Here is a 20089-nt window from a genome sequence, read left to right on the forward strand (position 1 = left end):
AAGTAGGGCGAATGGTATGTGCCGCTCTTCATGCTGTGATCTTACACACATCTAATACGCATTCTTAACTTTGAACTGAACATTTATTTATCTGCTTATTCATCGATTTAAATTGATTGAGTAGTTATCGATTATGAATACATATTAGTTCTGGAATGGCTAAAGTTAGCACACTGCAGCAGGGACTTTTATTCTGCCCACACAGGAAGATCACAGTGCTGGGAGACGCCGAAATCCAATTGTGATCTTGGAGTACCCTGCCTTACCATTAAATGCCTTGGCTTGAAACCATATTACTGGAAGGTTGACAGGGCAAGGACGGTTCAACTAACAGGTCTAGCCGGTGCAGAATGACTAGTTTGGAGTGTGCTTTTGGCCGTTTTTTGACAGGGGAGTATGGAGAAAGTCTCTATGGAAAGCTAGCGTGGGGGAAGCAGTCATCCCACGATATAACCAACGTGCTGTGATCCTGCCATAATATTTGAAGGGAGGGTGAAACCTTCATGATGATAATTAGTGACCTCGAGTTGTTTCAACGCCATCGAGGCACTGAATTGCCACAGCCAGAGAGGCAGGGCTATCTAGAGGAGCCAGCACACTGTTGTTCAAGATTAGGAATGCCTTAAAGAAGAGAGGGGCTTAGTGGGAGGTTTTGGAAAAGCCAACCAGTATAGTTGGGTTCTTCCACAGCATAGTTGCATTTGTGCAATGATTTGCAGTGCCTATTTTCATTGTATTCGTACAGTATGTTACACTTTCTTAATGCTAATAATACAACTGTTTTAAAAGACAAGAAAATGACCTTTATTAAAAAACAGTACATAAACAGGCAAGGGTGGTAGAGGTGAATGAGCAGTTTAATAGAGGTTTGAATATGTCCTTCCTTGAGTGCTCTGCCATGCCTGCTGCACTTCAGGATATCTCTCCTCTTTTTAAATTCCTGGGGCATTTAAAGGGCAGGTCACCTGAGCCCAGGGCAGTGGAGTGCGAAACGATGACCGGAGAGGCTGAAAAGGTATGCTGGGATACCTCCTAATACCCTGGAGGCCAATTACAGCGCTGGTGAGTGTCCACACCTGATGACGCGCTGGATTCGCTACGCCTGTAGCAGACCAGGAGTACAGCCAGTGCTGCAGACAGGGAGTTGCAGCGCTGGCTGAGCTTTGTAAGTGTGGACACCGAGTAAGTTGCAGCGCTGTAACCCCCTCACCAGCGCTGCAACTTGCAAGTGTAGCCAAGGCCTAACCCTTGATGATTACCTGCTCTGTTCATTCTCTCTGAAGCACTCGGCATTGGCCATTGTTGGAATTATTTACCCTGATTGTAACAAATACTCTGTGTCAGTTTGAGGGTAACTGCACCTTTACTTCCCTCCCTCCCCACTCTGTCACCCACTATGGTCTGGTCCACTTCAGGAGTTCCTAGTTAGGTCTCGGGTCTCCAACTATCACCTGGCTCTGGGTATGGTCCCTTGTCCCATTCCTTTCTGACTGGAGGTTTTAAGGCTGTAAAGCTCCCTGTCTTACACTGATATCCTCAGCAAGCCAATATGCATAAAGGCCAGTGCCTGTGCTTTGCTTTCTCTCCAAGGGCTATGAACAGTGTAAGGTAGGGAGCTGCCTGGTGGTCTGTGAAAATGTAAAGGACCTTGAATCTGGTTGGGGAAGAACAGTTGCTCACCTTGACTCCGTGTATGGGGATCAATACTCATTCCCCTCGCTGAGATAAGGTCAAATTTTAGGTCCTCATGCCTCAATCTCTGAGGAGGTGGAGCAGAGAAAACAATTTGGCTATGGGGGAGGTTTGAGGAATTTCCCTTGAACACACCTCACCCCCTGCTATTAAAAGAATGGTTAAGGTTTGCTTTCCAGGGAGCCAGCCCTGCCTTCTTTCTCGCTTTTGTCCAAAGACTTGCTTCCTGGAATATTCCAAAGAGGGATGAAGAAACTTCACCCATCTTCAGGGCAGCCAGCATCTTGAGGTACAAAAAGGCACCACACACATTCCCTAGGAGTCGGATGGGAGGTGGATGTGGGAGCATCAGGTATCAAGTTCACATCCGAAAACTTTGGTGTGATAAAGGTAAGAGAGAGTGACTGAGATCCCCTTACGGGCCTAAAGAGAGAAATTACACAGGAGGGTAGTCAAATTACTCTGTATGGATTTTTGAATGATGTGTGCTGGATTGTAAGAATGTTTATTATATGAATAGTTAAAATGGGAAATTATGAAGAAAATTCCCCAAGAGTGCTCCTATGATGTCGGTCGGAAACCCTAGGGACACCCATTTATTTCTAGGGGAGACGTGACAGATAATGTAACCACGTGTAGTATATTTGGGGGGATGAATTGTGTTAAGTTATGTATCACTGTGGGCTAGGAATTGTATGTATGGTTGTATTCCACTCCACAGGGGAGGTTTACCATTGCTCCTTCAGCAACTAGAACAGAAGGAGTTGATTAAGGTGAAACACTGAGACTAAACAACTCTGAAGAGGTGCCACCCTCTGGAGTGTTTTTTATATATTGGTTCCAGTTGGGTTTTCCAGAGACTAGGGTAAAAAGAAAAGTCTTTTGGTATAAAAGGATGAAAGTGAACTGACAAAGGATCTTTTTTTCTGATGGAACAAACAGACTGGACCTTCTTTCCAAGGAGGACCACCAACCCTTGCAGAAGAGTTGGAAAGATTTTGGCCTACTAGGGCCCCATAAGACTAATGGGTGACCTTTGGTAAGCTTCTGGCGTGTGTATAGGAACTTCATTGTTTTTTACGTTTCTCTATAATGCTTTTACATTAGGAATAAAGGTGCTTGCTTAGAAAGAGCTATGTGGTAACTTCTAGCTGCTGGGAATACATTGTTCATAGCTCTTGGAGGAAAAGGTGCTGACTGTTAGGCAGCTGGATTTCTTTGAACATCCACAGTGTGAGGCAGGGAACTGTACAACCTTAAAGCCCCTGGTCAGAATGGAGTGGGCCCTGGGTCCCTACCCAGAGACAGGTGACAGTAGAGGACCTGAGACCTGACTGGTCATGCCTGAAATGGACCACAGAGGGAGGGGGGGATACAGATGCAGTTACCCTGAAACTGATACTTTGCACAGAGGGCTTTTTTGTACAGCCATTGCACTGTTAGGGAGCATACACCCTCATTAACAGGAGTCATAGGAGCTCAATTTGCTGGCTACACCCAGTAACATCTTCCTTTGATCCTGTGCAATTCAAGGTTGTAATTTGGTCTTGGCAACTATTCATTTACATTATGATAATATGAAAAGAGATTTTCTGATTTTATTTGACCGTGCTCCACCCAGTATATTTTATAGATTAGGGTAGGGCTTGAAAACACTCACCACCTACTAGCTCAAGGACTAAACCTACTCTGCAAGCTGCAGTACATTGGTACGCTGAGCCACAAACCCACCCCTGCAGTTTCTCCTGATGACTCAGTATATCTCACTTCTTGGATCTGAAGACGCTAATCTACTGCTGGCTGAACTCTGAGCCCCCAGCTAATGCTACCATCACTGCACATAGCATGGCAATCTGTTAATATAGGGCCCCATGCCCAATCTATTAATGCTGGTCCCCATTCCTCAAATAAAACAATGCAGTCCTGCCATGACAAACTGGTGCTGGACAACCTCCCTTCTAATAAATTAATGTTTATTAGCCTCACAGTGACAGACGGAGACCCTGGCGCATGCATATCTGCAAGTTGAAGCCTCTTTTCTGCCTCCTTCTCTTGTTGAGGTTCTGGCTGGACTTTTCCAGTCATTTTTTTCATTTATTCACATCCTATTTGTGGCCCCCACAATATCCTGGGGTCTCCTCCTAGTCCCGACCAAAATGGCCATTTATCAGTTGAGGAGGAGGTTGAAATGGGAACGTTCTTTGTAATTGTGACTGTGGTGCCCATTTCTGATCACTTATTTGTTTATGTCTCTGGGCGGAGTTCCTCTGGGTAGTGTCCATTAGCTCCAATTTGTCCACATCTTCCCTGAAATGTGGTGCCCAGAACTGGACACAATACTCCAGTTTAGGCCTAATCAGCATGGAGTAGAGCAGAATAATTATTTTGTCTTACTTATAGTACTCTTGCTAGTGCAGCCCAGAATGATTGCGCTTTTTTTTGCAACAGTGTTACAGTGTTGACTCATATTTAGCTTGTGATCTACTATGACCCCTACATCCCTGCAGTACTCCTTCCTAGGCAGTCCTTTCCCATTTTGTATGTGTGCAACTGATGGTTCCTTCCCAAGTGCTGCCACGTACATTGATCAGACTGGACAGTCTCTACGCAGAAGAATAAATGGATACAAATCAGTCTTTACAAATCAAGAATTGTAACCTTCAAAAACCAGTCGTAGAACACTTCCATCTCCCTGGACACTCAATAACAGACTTAAAAGTGGCAATTCTTCAACAAAAAAAACTTCAAAAACAGACTTCAATGAGAAACTGCAGAACTGGAATTAATTTGCAAACTGGACACCATCAAATTAGGCCTGAATAAAGTCTAGGAGTGGATGGGTCACTACGAAAAGTAATTTTCTTTTGCTGATACTCACACCTTCTTGTCAACACTTGGAAATGGGTGACATCCACCTTGATTGCATTGGCCTTGTTAGTACTGCAAAAGTTATTTTCCCTCTCTAGTTATTCACCCCTTTTTGTCAACTGATGAGAATAGGCCACTTCCACCTTAATTTAATTGGCCTTGTTAGTACTGACCCTCCACTTGGTAAGACAACTCACGTCTTTTCATGTGCTGTAATATATATACTGCTTACTGTATGTTTCACTCCATGCATCTGATGAAGTGGGTTTTATCCCATGAAAGCTTATGCCCAAATAAATTTTAGTCTCTAAGGTGCCACATGGACTCCTTGTTGTTTTTGCTGATACAGACTAACATGGCAACCATGCTGAAACTTATAATCTTCTTATCTTTTAGGTGTCTGCAAACTGGGGGAGGGATAGCTCAGTGGTTTGAGCATTGGCCTGCTAAACCCACGATTGTGAATTCAATTCTTGAGGGGGCCATTTAGGGATCTGAGGCAAAAATCTGTCTGGGGATTGGTCCTCCTTTGAGCAAGGAGTTGGACTAGATGAGCTCTTGAGGTCCCTTCCAACCCTGATATTCTATGATTGCTTAATTATTTGCTCCATTATCTTTCTGGATACAGAAAAGGATACATCCTTTCTGTTTAGATTGCAAACAGGGGAGTGGCTCTTCCTTTGTGCCTGTAGAGTGCTTTTCAGATTAAGGCCATGATTTCTGTTGGGACTCCTAAATGCTACTGTAATCAAAATAATATGTGCAAACAAACCAGCTTTGTTACAGTAGCAAATGTAATACTGCAGTGAATTTACAATCAGTTAATCACAGAAGTTTTGGTTTTGGCCCATTCAAACAGATTTTCTCTTCCAGATTTCTTTAAACAAATGATGCAATACTATGACGATTTCAGGAATCAACCACTGTTAAAACTTTGGTTCGGACCATTGCCTTTTCTGTTTTTATATCACCCAGATACTGTCGAGGTGAGTATTCCTATCTCATTTTTAATAAATGTGTTTGTACAAGTCATGCAATTGTAGCACAACACATGTCAGAAATTCTACCTTCCCTCAGTGTAATTTATCAGTCAGGAGTGTCAAAATATTGGAACTGATGTAATTTCAAGGTTCAAAGGCAACAATTTGTGAACCGGTGCTAATAGATTTTCAATATAAAGAGCAAATTGCCAAGGAAAATTCCAGTATAAAAATTTAAGAAATGTATTTAATGTTTTTGTCATGAATGGGTCTCTTTCCCCTTTACTTTTATGTGTACTGTATATGCTGCTGACTGAAGCTTATGTACATGTCAGTGGAAGACAGGACCCCTAAAACGTAAACTGCAATACTGAGATAATCTTGTTCCACTTTTTCTTGTTTTGTTTCCTCTTTGCTTGAGTGAGCAAATATGGACACATCCAGGGATTTAACTAATCATTATAGTTATTCCTTAATTTAAAATTTTAAGTTGCTTTATCTCCGTTATTTACAGAAAAGAATGCAAATAGCTGGCCATTCAGCACTAACACCAGTCTTAAAAAAGCCCTGAGCCCCTGGGCAGAGTTGGGAGGCACAGGGATGTTTCCCCCTCCCCCAAACTACACTGCAAGAGCAGCGTAGTCCCGGAGCAGCTTTACACACCCCCTCCACCTCCTTCTCTCTTCATCCCCTGGCCAGGTCAAAGGTGGGAAGACAGAGCCGGGCAGTGCGGGACATCTGCTGCTCTGGCTGGTGCCATTGAGCAGGCAGCCGTGGCATTCCCCTGTCTGCTGCTGGTGCAGGGGGTTGAAGCTGCTCCTCTGCTCCCAGCCTGCTTTGCTCATGCAACTGGTAAGAATCAACTAGGTTGGAGGACCTAGCTCCATGGCTGGCAGAGCCCTTGGGGAACAGAGAGGCTCCAGGGGAGCCCTCCCAGCACACAACCCCTAGCTACCCCCCTGCCTGCACCATGAACTACTCCTCTACCTGCACACAGCTCTTAGGTATCCCTTTCCCTGCACCCTGAGCTGTTTTCAAACTTTTTGAGCTGAGTCCCCCACCTTTGAGTTATAATTTTTGGTTGCACCCCCCCTCCACGATGTATTGAATCACAGAAACCCCTTTGGGAACTGCCAACTGATGTGCCAAGACTACTTCTGCCCCTGCTTTCCCTGCCAGCTTGGGACTCCAGCACCCTGTCTTGTTGAGCCAGACATGCCAGTCTGCTCCAACACAGACCCAGGGTCTGAACAATGTCCTCCAAAGCTGCAGACTTAATTGAAAGCCAATTAAGAAGTGTTCCTGTCTTTAACACTCAGACACCCAACTCCCAATGAGGTCCAAACCCCCAAATAAATCCGTTTTACCCTGTATAAAGCTTGTACAGGGTAAACTCATAAATTGTTTGCCCTCTATAACACTCAGAGAGAGGTATGCACAGCTGTTTGCCCCCCCCCCCGGTATTAATACATACTCTGGGTTAATTAATAAGTAAGAAGTGATTTTATTAAATACAGAAAGTAGGATTTAAGTGGTTCCAAGTAATAGCAGATAGAACAAAGTGAATTACCAAGTAAAATAAAACACTCAAGTCTGAGTCTAATATGGTAAGAAAACCGAGTACAGATAAAAACCTCCCCCTTAGAGGAATTCCTGTAAGCTTCCTTTTACAGACTAGTCTCTTTCTAGTCTGGGTCCCCCAATCACTCGCACCCCCTGTAGTTACTGTCCTTTGTTTCAGTTTCTCTCAGGTATCCTTGGGGGTGGAGAGGCTATCTTTTTAGCCAGCTGAAGACAAAATGGAGGGGTCTCCCATGGGTTTAAATAGACTTTCTCTTGTGGGTGGAGACCCCCTCCTCTCTCCTATGCAAAGTCCTTCTACAAGATGGAGTTTTGGAGTCACATGGGCAAGTCACATGTCCATGCATGACTCAGAACTTACATGCACTTTTTACAGATCCAGACTAACATGGCTATGCCTCTGTCCAGAACTTACAGGTAGCAGCCATGGCTCACATGCTAGCTTGAACATCCTCATGTAAACTTCTTATGTGTGTTGGAGCCTTCCAAGATCCGTTGTCCATTAATTTCTTCTTGATTGGGCACTTAACTTGCACATTCCCTTCTCAAGAAGCTGACCAAATGCTTTACTAAGGCTACTTAAAAATCAAGCAAGTACACAGCCAATATTCATAACTTTGAATACAAAAATGTTACGTGCATACAAATAGGATGAATATATTCAGTAGATCATAATCTTTACATAGATATGTTACATGGCATATGTAGCATGAAACGTATTCCAATTATGTCATATATATATTATATAATATTCACAAGGATATTTGCATAAAGCCTTATGGGGGCACCATCACACCCCCACTCCCACATAACCCAGACAGGCTGGCCTGCTGAGGTGAGTCGAGGTGGACGTGGTGCTCCCTCCATAGGCCCTGCCATGCAGAGCTGGCTCAAGCCCTGCTGGCCCCTGCCTACCCAAAATAGAAGTCAAACTACTCTTATGCCTGACCCACCCAGCCCAACCTGAGCCCCAAGTCCCCCACTTCCCTGCTGGACCCTGGAGTTTTTACAGCATGTTGAGGGGGGGCCTCAGAAAGAAAAAAGTTGAGAACCACTGGTCTGTTTCATGGAAATAATGTAATTTACACATCAATCAAATTAAAACTGAAAAAATGTGTTTAATTAAACAATCGGCATTATTTTGTAAAGAAGGGTATGTAATTAAACCAGCCTTAAGGGACCTCTGTTGTTCAGGTATCTCTGCTGTCACTATCAGGACACTTGTTTATATATTTCAGTGTATAAAATGTGCCTACTACCATCAGCCCCTAGTCTCCAAGCATACATACCAAAATTTCAGGCTAATACAATGCTACCCACAGGATCCCATTCTGCCCTGTGCTAGGCACAGGAGTAAAACTGTCTCTAGAGCCGCTCTTGCAATTTTGCAGTTACATTAATGACAATCCAGGCGAAAAAAAATGGGGCTAACATTTCATTCCTTTGACCTTTTAACTACTATTACAATATATGTTCAGGTCCAATTTTCTTTACTTTGTACTATAATAATAATTTCAAAATGAAAAACTGAAATATTGCACTCCAAAAATGTCAAAACAAGATGCTTTGACATTGTCAGAACTTGTTTAATACATTTCCCCCTCCAGAATAATATTTCAGTGAAATCAACATGATTTTCTGGAGCATTTTAGTTACGCTGGAACTGCATTTTTGAACAGAAAATGGTTCCATTCAAGTTTTCAGACTAGCTTATTAACTGAGCCATGTGTGTCATAGTTTTGGCCATACCTTGCAAGTGTCCTCATACAAAATAGAAAGAGGTGAACAATTTTACTAACTTCTTCTAAAGAGAGATTTCCCCTCCCTCTTTTCTTCTTTTGGTAGGTTATTCTAAGCAGTTCGAAACACACAGAAAAATCCTATGTATACAAATTTCTGCATCCATGGCTTGGCACAGGACTTCTAACAAGGTATAGTAATGTACAAATAGAGTCATGTCCCTTTAAAGTTATGCAATGTTTAATTTTAAGTTATAATGTATATGGACTGCCTCAAGACTATGTTACATTTTATTTGCAAATAGGCAGAGTAATAACTTAGTTATGGTATAAATATTTGAATAAAAAGTACAGATGCCCAAAGAGCCATGTGTGTCCTGTAGTGTTCTAAAATGGGGTCTCTCTGCCACTATCAGGAGCCCAGAAAAAACAGCAGTGCTTGAAAAGGTCATGTGATGTGAAGAATGTGAATGGGACTTTAGAGCAAATGATGTAGCAAGACCATGCACAGAGCTCAAGTTTTCATAATTGATAGAAACAACTTTCAATTCTTCAACAAAAGAATATCAGTCAATTATAGTCCAGCAAAATCAATTAGTAACTCCACACAAATGACACAAGTACTCTTAGTGATCCAGCTCCCAGCTGTGCTCAGACTCACCTTCATGAACTTCAGTGGGAGCCATATGCCCTCTTTTTGCACCCCTCAAGATGGAGCTGGCAGGCCAAACCTAAGCCATGCTGCACCCCCATGATTGGGTCACACTGCCACTCATTGAAACTTTATTTTTATTAGCTGCCTGTTTTTCTGCTAAATGTAACCTAAAAAAGTGTACGCGTAGACACCAGGCTAAGTTAAAGTGACAGTAATTTGGTTGTGCATACCATGCAAAGAACTTCTTGGGACACGCCTGCTGTTTACTGCCTTAGATTCATATTTCTAACTGACGCAGCTGAACTAACCCTCCTAGCTCTAACCTTCAAGATCTATGATACTGAAACCCCCTAGAAAGACTCTCAACATTTTTTTTTTTTTTTAAATATTTTATCAGAGGTGATTCATGCTCAGAATGAGTGTGGACTATACCCCTTGTTTACTGCTAATTGATCAGAAGAGCTGTGCAGTATAAGGGGTAATACATACTACCTCCTGGAAAGTGCTGTTTCATAAATTGGTTTATCCTCTTATGCTCACGAGCCAAATTTCCTTCTTTCCATTGAAATCAGTGAGGTCAAAGTCAACACTATATGTGGTATAATTTCTCAATATGGCTACATACATGAACGATATTAATCAGCAAAAACTCCCATGGTATTTGAAAGTAAATGTTTGTAAGTGACATTGTTAACTGACTGTATTTTGGTAGAGCTCATGTGTCATTTCAAAACAAAAAAAATCAAAGTATTTCATCCTGAGAGTGTCAAAATGGAACATACCAGTTAAGTCAGAACTTTTCTCCCCGGTTTTATTTTGAAACACAATTCTGGTGAAATCCACCCAGTTTTGCAAATTGTTTCAATTTTGATGAATTGCAGAATATGGTTCTGTCAAAACTTCTTGACTGAGGACCCTTTAGCACAGCAGTAGGCAAACTATTTGGCCCGAGGGTCACATCAGAGTTGTGCAACTGTATGAAGCGCTGGGTAGGGAAGGCTGTACCTCCCCAAACAGCCTGGCCCCTGCCCCCTATCTGCCCCCTCTCACTTCCCACTCCCTGACTGCCCCCCTCAGAATCCCCAACCCTTCCCCCTGCCCCCTAACTGCCCCCTATCAGGACCCCTACCCCATATCCAACCCCCCTGATGCCCTGACCCCTAGCCACACATCCGCCCCCTGACAGCCCCCCTGAGACTCCCAACCCCTATCCAATTCCCCTCTGCTCTTCGTCCCTGATCACCCCCTCCTGGGACCCCCCATCCCTAACTGCCCCTTGGGATCCCACCCTCTTATCCAACCCTCCCTGCTCCCTGCCCTCTGACTGCCCTCCTGACCCCATCCACATCCCCACCCCCTGACAGCTCCCCCCAGGACTCCCACTCCTAACCCTCTCTGTTCCCCATCCCCTGACCGCCTCCCCTGAACCTCCACCCCCTCCTCCCTGACTGTCCCCCAGGACCCTCTGCTCCCTTACCGAGCCCCCCTACTCTCCGCCCCCTTACCAGCAGCAGGAGCTCACAGCTGCGACACCTGGCCAGAGCCAGCTGTGCTCCTCTTGCTGCCCAGTGGGAGCGGTAGGCCAGAGCGCAGCCTGGCTGCGAGGGAGGGGCCGGGAACTAGGCTCCCCGGCTGGGAGCTCAGGGGCTGGGCAGGACAGTCCAGCAGGCCGTAGTTTGCCCACATCTGCTTTAGCAGAATCCTGGCTGCTTGGAAATGAGTTCTTTGCCACAGGATAAGAGCTCTTTTCCCTGTCCAGAGCTTCTTTGAGAGCCCACTACTCACCAAAATCCAAGTTAATGAATAGTTTATGGTAACTCTCTGTGAAAGAGTTCTCACCACTAGAGCGCCTCCTTATGGTCAGGCATGGCATACAGGCTCTCTCCCCATCTAGCAACCCCTTGGTGATGGACGCTCTGGTCCTCCAGTGATCCATCTCTTCCTGTGATTTGACATCCCCCCCATCCGTCTAGGTCACAATTTAGACTACCCCTTCCCAGGTAACAAAGTCCCACACATAAACCCAATGCCCTCAAAAGAAGGCCTTCAGCCCCACCTTTTGGACCCTATTATCCTCACACCTTTCTTTCAGGGCTCTGTAATCCTTGTCCCCTTCCTGGACTCATGTCCATTATCTTTGGCCCCAGCAGAGGATATAGACACAGGGGGAGCTGATTTAAACACATGCCTGCTGTGATGGCTTCACTGTTCTGGCAGCAAACAAGAAATTGAAACTGAAGTGAGGCTCAGCACTGGGAAGAACAAGTGCAGAGCACCCAAATATTTAAAGGAACAGGACATCGCAGTGCCGCCTTGTACAGTTGCTGGTAGGGGAAACCAGGCCCTCCCAGTACACTAGGGTTCCATCCCAGGGATCATATAACCAGTCACCAAGGTCTGCTCCTTCTAGACTACTTGCTTCTGCTTCCTTAGGCTTCTTGTTACCATGACTGTTCTTAGGCCTTCTCCCAGCCAACCTTTCTCCCTTTTTTACCACTGGAGCCTGCTCCACTCCCAGTGGTTGCTCCATCTCTTTTGGCTGCTTGCCAGCCTTCTCCCTTGATGCAAAGATCTCAGGGCTAACTTTCCCCCCTGGTTTCTCCCTCACAAGCTGTGTATTCCCAGAGAGTGACTACAGACTTTCTCCCAGCAGTCCCCTTCTGCTTTAAACTTCTTACTTTATATTAAGCACTCACCCCTCCCTATCTGGGCTTCTTCATCAGTTAAACCTGGCCCAATCTCTAGGTATAGCCAGATAGAATGGTTGGCCTCTCAGGCTCAGGTTAATCCTTTCTGAGTCTGTGTGGGGTCCATACCCCATCACACTTCCCAAGTGTCATTAGAGGGATTTTGGGTGCAAATGAAGCTCTTCTTTGAGAGCACTCTCTCCTCCACCACACTCTTTCACCAATAGAGAGAGTGGAGAGCTCTTTGCTCTCTGGAGTTTTTGTCCATAGGGCTTAGATTAGGAAGAGTGTGTCTTGCTCAATACGTTGCTGGGACATGGAACAGTCTATCAAAGGGAACACAATAATGTGAAAGCGTGTAAGGCTGATGTTTCTGAGAACTCATACCCATTTGCCTCATTGTTTCTTTGAGTTCCCCCATCCATCTGTCTCCATCAGTTCTTACAATCTACATATAAGATCCTTGGGGCAGGGACCATATTTTTGTTCTGACTTTGTACAGTATCTAGAACAATGATCTATGACTAGGGCTTCTTGGATAGTAATAATAATAGTCACAAGGCAGTGGTGCTGGAACACTTTTTTAAGGGTGGGGGTGCTGAAAGCCAGCTCCTTTACCTCTGTCTGTCCCCTGTCCCCACCCAGAGCTGGGACTGGGAGCAGAGCTGTGTCTCTTAGAGCAGAGGATCCAGACAGGGGTAAGGGAGCCAAGGCTGGGGCCACAGCTGGGGGTGGATGCAGGGCCAGCAGCAGAGGAGCCCTGGGCATGGAGCCAGGAGCCTGCATGCGGGGCTGGGAGCAGAGCCCCAGGAACGGGGCGGGCAGCCAGACCCCACGTGGGGGACCAGAACCCCGCATGTGGGGCTGGGAGCGGAGCTCTGCCTAAAACCTGGGGGTGCTGCGGCACCCCCTGCACCTCTAGTTCTCAGGCCTATGTCAGAGGGTCCATTTCTTTTGATCGTATCAGGTGAGCATACAAACACTTAACAGACACTATATATTCCTCAACAAATATACAACTTCAATTCATATGCATAATAATAATCACTTATCTCTTATGTGTCAATTTTCAAGTGCCTTTACAAAGGAGGATACATTTTGTTATCTTCATTTTACAAACTAGGAAACTGATATATAGAGAGACGATGTGACTTTTCCAAGGTCATTGAGCAGATCAGTGGCCACCCTCGGAACCGAATCCATTGCTCCTGTCTTCTTGCCCAAAGTGCTGAATAACACTGTTTACCTTCAGGTTTGCAGAGTGACTTAGGTTCAGAGCAGGTAGCATCAAACATGCAGCTCATTCTCAACCTCTGATGCCTAAATTCAGGACAAGAGTGCACATGCTGCACACTTTGCTGCATGCAGAGGAATTCTCCCCAAGCCTTTGGTGCTGCAGAGCAGCTCTTTAGCTAATATGGTAGCATAATTATTAATAAGGCCCTGTGTACTTTGCAGCCAGCTAGTCCTACCTTCTGAACAAGGTGTCTGAATTCAGTCAGATGCTGATGCCATGCCCTGAACAGCTTGCAGTATCTACACTTCAAACCGTAGGTGTAAACTCTAGCTTGAGGAGACATACTCATGCTATTTCAAGTGTAGCCACAGTGTTTGAGTGATGGGAGGGGTTAGCTGCACCAAGAATGTAACCATCCGAGATGCTAGGTACATACCTGGGGTGGCTAGTGTAGCCTGTGGAGCTAGCTTTAGCATTTATTTTACTCAGTTACACAAAGGAATCTACAGGCCTGTATCCTGTAAGACATTAGCTTAAACAGTTAGCATAAGGCTTTGAGGCCTGTGAACTCTGGCACAGATCACCCTCCATTTTGGGCAACTGGGAAAGGTGTGTTTAAAGGGGAAGTTTGTACCAGGTAACCACAAGGACATTGAATTGATACTAGGTTTTGATATTTTAGGATAAAATATTGGCAAATGTTTAACTATGAACTTGCTTTGGCAATGAATTGATGTATATGATAATTAGTTGAAATCATTACTATACAAACCTACAGGATAAAGATACCCCAACATTATTAGGGTGAGGAAGTTAAATATGGACAAGGGAGGCTGGGTATTTGAATGAATATTTGTGACTGCCCCTAGGCTCTATAAGAGGCCAGACCACCAAGTAAGAGGGAGATCTGGACCATCGGACAAGTTTGGCATGCCAGGGACAGGGCTGGACCTTTGTCACTTACCACCAAATTCCCAAGGAAGGTTGTAAATATATGAACATATAGGTGAAGAATGGGTGCAAGATATCACCTTAAGTCTTTTTATGTGGTTTGGAGCTTTTCTGTCTTTACTAATTGTGCTAATAAAAGTTTTGTTCTGCCCTTAGTGTGAGTGTCTCCATTGTGCATACTGGGATTCCCAACCACATATTGAACTTTGCTGCTTATATTGAATAACCTTGATTCTATTGTGCCTGATTCTGGGACTAGAACCCTACAGTCCCTCAGCTGTTTAAATCAGAAATAATTGGAAATCAATAATACTTGATAACCACTAAAGAATCAGGCAACACTAGCCACTTGCAGTGCCATGGCTATGTTATTTTTATCGTGGTAGCTCGATCAGAGCTAGTGTGGGGATATCTCCTTGAGCTGGAATTCACACGTCCCACTCAAAGTGTAGCATACCGTACACGGACAAGACAGACACAGGGAAAGGGATATCACACACACTGTCATGTTAGTTTCCTATTTTTGGGTGAGTGTGTGTGTGGGGGGGATGGTGGTGGTGGTTAATGATATATGTGCTAAATGGGAAGATAAGAGAAGGGAGAAAGGTGAGGGGAAGAGGGGACAGAAGTAACATGAGAGGCAGATGTGGCATGAAATTGAAGTGAAGAGCCCGTGAGAGGAGGAGGAGATGATTGGAGCAAACAGCCAGTCAGCACAGGTCAGAGAAAGTCCCGTCAAAGCTGTGGAAAATATTATCAGTGTTATGGATCCCTGTTTAAATTGCTTTTGCAGGTGCTCTGCTGGATTCATTCTCTGGTTGGTTCCATCTTGGAGTATCTTTCTCAGAGGACATGTGGTTGGAGGGAGGGGAGACACCATTAGTCCTGGTGACCCTAAAATTAGGGAGGTCTCTCTTACACAATTCTACATCTGGAGAGGAATGGATGAGGGAGGAGCCTGGATGGGCCACATTTCTCCCCCCCCCCCATCCTACTGTGCATGGAATCGGAGAAATGTAGGGCTCAAAGCAACCTCAAGAGGTCATCTAGCCCTTCTTCCTACACTGAGGGAGGATTAAGTATATCTAGGGACTGTCTCTGACAGGCATTCATCTACTGTATTCTTAAAAACCTCCAGTGATGGGGATTCAACAACCTCCCTAGGTAACCTATTCCCGTGCTTCACCACCCTCCTAGTGAAAAAGTTTTTGCTAATATCCAATCTAAATCTCCTTTTCTGCAAACTAATTCTGCAAATAGATTACTTCTTGTCTGACCCTTGGCGGATATGGAGGAAGCTTGATCACTGTCCTTATTATAACAACCTATTACATATTTGAATAGTGTTATGAAGTCCTCCCTCAACCTTCTCTTTTCTAGTCCAAACATGGCCAGTTCTTTCAACCTTTCCGCATAGATCATGCTTCTAAATATTTTATCAGTTTTGTTGCTCTTCTCTAGATTCTCTACAATTTGTCCACATTTTTCCTAATGTGTAGTGCCCAAAACTGGACACAGTGCTTCAGCTGAGGCCTCACTAATGCCAAGTAGAGCAAAACAATTATTTCCTATGTCTTACATATGACACTTGTTAACAAATCCCAGAATGACGCTTGCTTCTTTTGTGGCAGTACTTGCTTACACTGCTCTTGCAAGCACCTGCCATTTCAGATATTTTCTAATTATTTTGATGATTTTGTTGATTTAGAAACTTGGAATGAACTAACACTGTGGCTGGATCACATAGGATGAGAATGATCTCATAGCAATGCTGAATTTCTGATTTTCATGATAGAAAAGGGAGGGTCAGGTTCAAGGAAATGCTCTGTTTGGGGTCACTTACAAATTGGAAGGAAGTTTAGGGCGTTCTGGGAGTTTTGCTAAAAACAAGAATGTTCTGTACTGAGACACAGCCTAGGTCTACTGTTAAGGTTACAGAATGAGCAGACAGGCTGCTGAGTAGCTAAATGGAGAAGTCCCACTGGCTCCTTTGGCCAGTTTGCTGTTATGATCAAACACAATCAAGCACATCCATACCTCAAACTCAAGCAAGGAGTGGACTGAAGAAGTATCATTAGACACTCTAGCAAACAGGGCATTGGAGTGGACCTGGCCCACCCCAGAGTGAACTGGATGGCTTGGGAGCCTGGGATCAGGTATCCCAAAAGAGTTCTGTGGGAAGAGGGGAAACTATTTGGACTCACTGCAATGGAAACAGCTACTTGTCTGCTGATTCTTTCTGCAGAGAGGGCTGTTTGGGGCACCCTGCTCCCTGCACGGGGGAGGGACCACAGAAGCATATACTTGCCGAGCGTCTGTCCCATCACCTTAACAGCTCTGTGAGAGATGAATCCTCTTCTCTGAGTAATGGTTGATAGATGATACTGATGCCAAAAACCAGACCCATATTAGGCTATAACTATCCCTAACCCTCATTTTTCTACGTAGTGGAAAAATGAGGGCAGCCACCATTTATGATTATCAGTGAAGATGGGCTTAGCTAGGCTGGGATGCCAAATATTTAACAAAGGGCTTTTAATTTACCCTTCTCCTCACCCACTTCCACCCCAAGTGCCTTCTCAGTCTGCCCTTGCCTTAATGTAACTTTGTTCACAGTATTTGTCTTGCAGCAGCTACAGTTAGCACCAAGCTGTTAGTAGCGCTGTATGATTAGAAGAGTTTTGTAGCAAAATGTTCTTATACTTTGCCCTTTATAGTGAGTGGTGCTGGCTGCAACTACTGACATTAATTTATGTATGAAAAATGTTACAAATCATTAGAGCTAGTCATCAGTGTCATTAATGAAGATGGGCTGACAGAGAGACTACATTGGCCATTGACAACCTTCTAAAATATTAACTTTAAGAATCTATCTACAAATTGTAAATACTCAAGAGTTTCATTATTTCCTTTTTGATGAGTTGTTTATACTTAATTTCCAACTCTTTATTTTGTAGCACTGGAGATAAGTGGCGTTCCAGAAGGAAAATGATAACTCCGACGTTCCACTTCACAATCTTAGCTGATTTTCTAGAAGTTATGAATGAACAAGCCAATATTTTGGTTGATAAACTTGAAAAGCATGTTGACAAAGAGCCCTTTGATTGCTTTCTAGACATCACGCTCTGTGCCCTGGATATAATCTGTGGTAAGTCCTGGTGATGATTCAGCAGTTGCTATAAACATGCTGTAAATGATAAGGAGACTTAAAAGTAGCATAGTTACAATGCTGCAATTTAAGTAGTTGAGATAACTGACAAAAAGGCCCTGCCTGTCTTGTAACAATACTTCTGTATTATCTACCCTGAAAACATCTTTTCTATTTTAATTATTTTTGTATCTGTTTGAACAATCAAATATTGTGTTATGAGAATCCTTTGTCCATGGGGTAAAACAGGGATATGGAATGTAAACTGAGGGAGAATGAAAGGAATAGGGGTAATAGGGCTAGACTTGCAAAGAGAGTACACATTCTAAAAAAAGAGAAACGCCATGAGATGAGGATGTAAATGGCTGCAATGCTTTCATGCAACATGTGGAGATATATTGTCAATGAATTTGACTTTTCACCCAGTTAACTTCAGTAAATTTCTTTTTTCCTCTTTTTCTAGAAACTGCGATGGGCAAGAATGTGGGTGCACAGAACAACAGGGATTCTGAATATGTCCGGGCTGTTTATAAGTGAGTGTAGACCTTCACAAGGCCTTCTGAGCCACCTAAGTCCTCCCTTGCTTATCTGTGGGGATGAGGGAGGCTGTATATGGAGGTAGAGTGTCAGAACGATGGTAGAACCTATGTAAGCTGTCCATGCACAGATGAGATGTCTATAATGGCTGCACAAAGCCAGCTGCTCCAACCTGTGAACAGGTTTCAGTTGCAGTTCAGTCTCTCCATGGCTAATGTTGGCTGGAATAGTCACCATGGCTCTTTTGAGCCTTCTCTGGAGAGTGGGACGCTGAATCCACATAGCACATTGGGCCCAATTCACTGCTGGTTTGCACCTTGTACAACCATTCCCACTGGTGCAAAGTGGGAGTGAAATGCTATCTGAATAGAATGGTAATGTTTGAAGCTATGTTGCATGGCCTAAACCCCTCATAGAGCAAAGCTAATACTTCTGTTCCATAATTTCTATTTAGTAACAATTGTGTGAATGTCACACTGAAAAATTGTTCTAGCAGAATTTCTTTCCATAGTTTGAGCATAAGCTTTTGTGGGCTACAGCCCACTTCATCGGATGCATGCAATGGAAAATACAGTAGGAAGATATATATATAAAGAAGGATTCTGGGTGGACTCCTCTCAAAGGTCTAAACAACAGACTGACTTCTACATAGAGTGCTTCTGCTGACGTGCACGGGCTGAAATGGTGGAAAAGCAGCATCACTTGCCCCATAACCTCAGCCGTGCAGAACACAGTGCCATCCACAGCCTCAGATACAACTCTGACATCAAAATAAAAAAGGCTGATAAAGGAGGGGCTGTCGTCATCATGAATAGGTCGGAATATGAACAAGAGGCTGCTAGGCAGCTCTCCAACACCACGTTCTACAAGCCATTACCCTCTGATCCCACTGAGGGTTACCAAAAGAAACTATACCATCTGCTCAAGAAACTTCCTGAAAAAGCACAAGAGCAAATCCGCACAGACACACCCCTAGAACCCCGAGTAAGGGTATTATATCTGCTACCCAAGATCCATAAACCTGGAAATCCTGGATGCCCCATCATCTCAGGCATTGGCACCCTGACAGCAGGATTGTCTGACTATGTAGACTCTTTCCTCAGGCCCTATGCTACCTAGCTATCTTCGAGACACCACTGACTTCCTGGGGAAACTACAATCCATTGGTGATGTTCCAGAAAACACCATCCTGGCCACTATGGATGTAGAAGCCCTGTACACCAAGATTCCACACGTAGATGGACTACAAGCCATCAGGAACAGTATCCCCAATAATGTCATGGCAAACTTGGTGGCTGAACTTTGTGACTTTGTCCTCACTCACAACTATTTCACATTTGGGGACAACGTATATCTTCAAATCAGCAGCACTGCTGTGGGTACCCGGATGGCCCCACAGTATGCCAACATTTTTATGGCTGATTTAGAACAACGCTTCCTCAGCTCTCGTCCCCTAACGCCCCTGCTCCACTTGCACTACATTGATGACATCTTCATCATCTGGACCCATGGAAAAGAAGCCCTTGAGGAATTCCACACGATTTCAACCATTTCCACTGCACCATCAACCTTAGCCCGAACCAGTCCACACAAGAGATCCATTTCTTGGACACTACAGTGAAAATAAGCGATGGGCACATAAACACCACCCTATACTGGAAACCTACTGACTGCTATACCTACCTACATGCCTCCAGTTTTCATCCAGACTACACCACGTGATCCATTGTCTACAACCAAGCTCTACGATACAATCGCATTTGCTCCAACCACTCAGACAGAGACAAACACTTACAAGATCTCTATCAAGCATTCTTACAACTACAATACCCACCTGCTGAAGTGAAGAAACAGATTGACAGAGCCAGAAGAGTACCCAGAAGTCACCTACTAGAGTACAAAGAAAGTAACAGAACGCCACTAGCAATCACCTTCAGCCCCCAACTAAAACCTCTCCAGTGCATCATCAAGGATCTACAACTTATCCTGAAGGACGATCCATCACTCTCACAGA

At 44.3% G+C, this 20089-nt stretch overlaps 1 protein-coding gene and 1 pseudogene across 1 annotated transcript in view; both read left to right on the plus strand.

The window, feature by feature from the left end:
* LOC116835909 (cytochrome P450 4V2-like) overlaps nt 1–20089 on the plus strand; it is a 388896-nt pseudogene that overhangs the window by 46823 nt on the left and 321984 nt on the right.
* LOC116835915 (cytochrome P450 4V2-like) overlaps nt 1–20089 on the plus strand; it is a 38997-nt gene that overhangs the window by 4227 nt on the left and 14681 nt on the right. The window contains exons 2-5 of the mRNA XM_032799189.2: nt 5434–5546; nt 8967–9052; nt 17348–17538; nt 18002–18071. Coding sequence (XP_032655080.2) covers nt 5434–5546; nt 8967–9052; nt 17348–17538; nt 18002–18071 — 460 coding nt within the window. The remainder of the gene's footprint in view (nt 1–5433; nt 5547–8966; nt 9053–17347; nt 17539–18001; nt 18072–20089) is intronic.

This window comes from Chelonoidis abingdonii, chromosome 5 (assembly GCF_003597395.2).
Source record: "Chelonoidis abingdonii isolate Lonesome George chromosome 5, CheloAbing_2.0, whole genome shotgun sequence".
NCBI lineage: Eukaryota > Metazoa > Chordata > Testudines > Testudinidae > Chelonoidis > Chelonoidis abingdonii.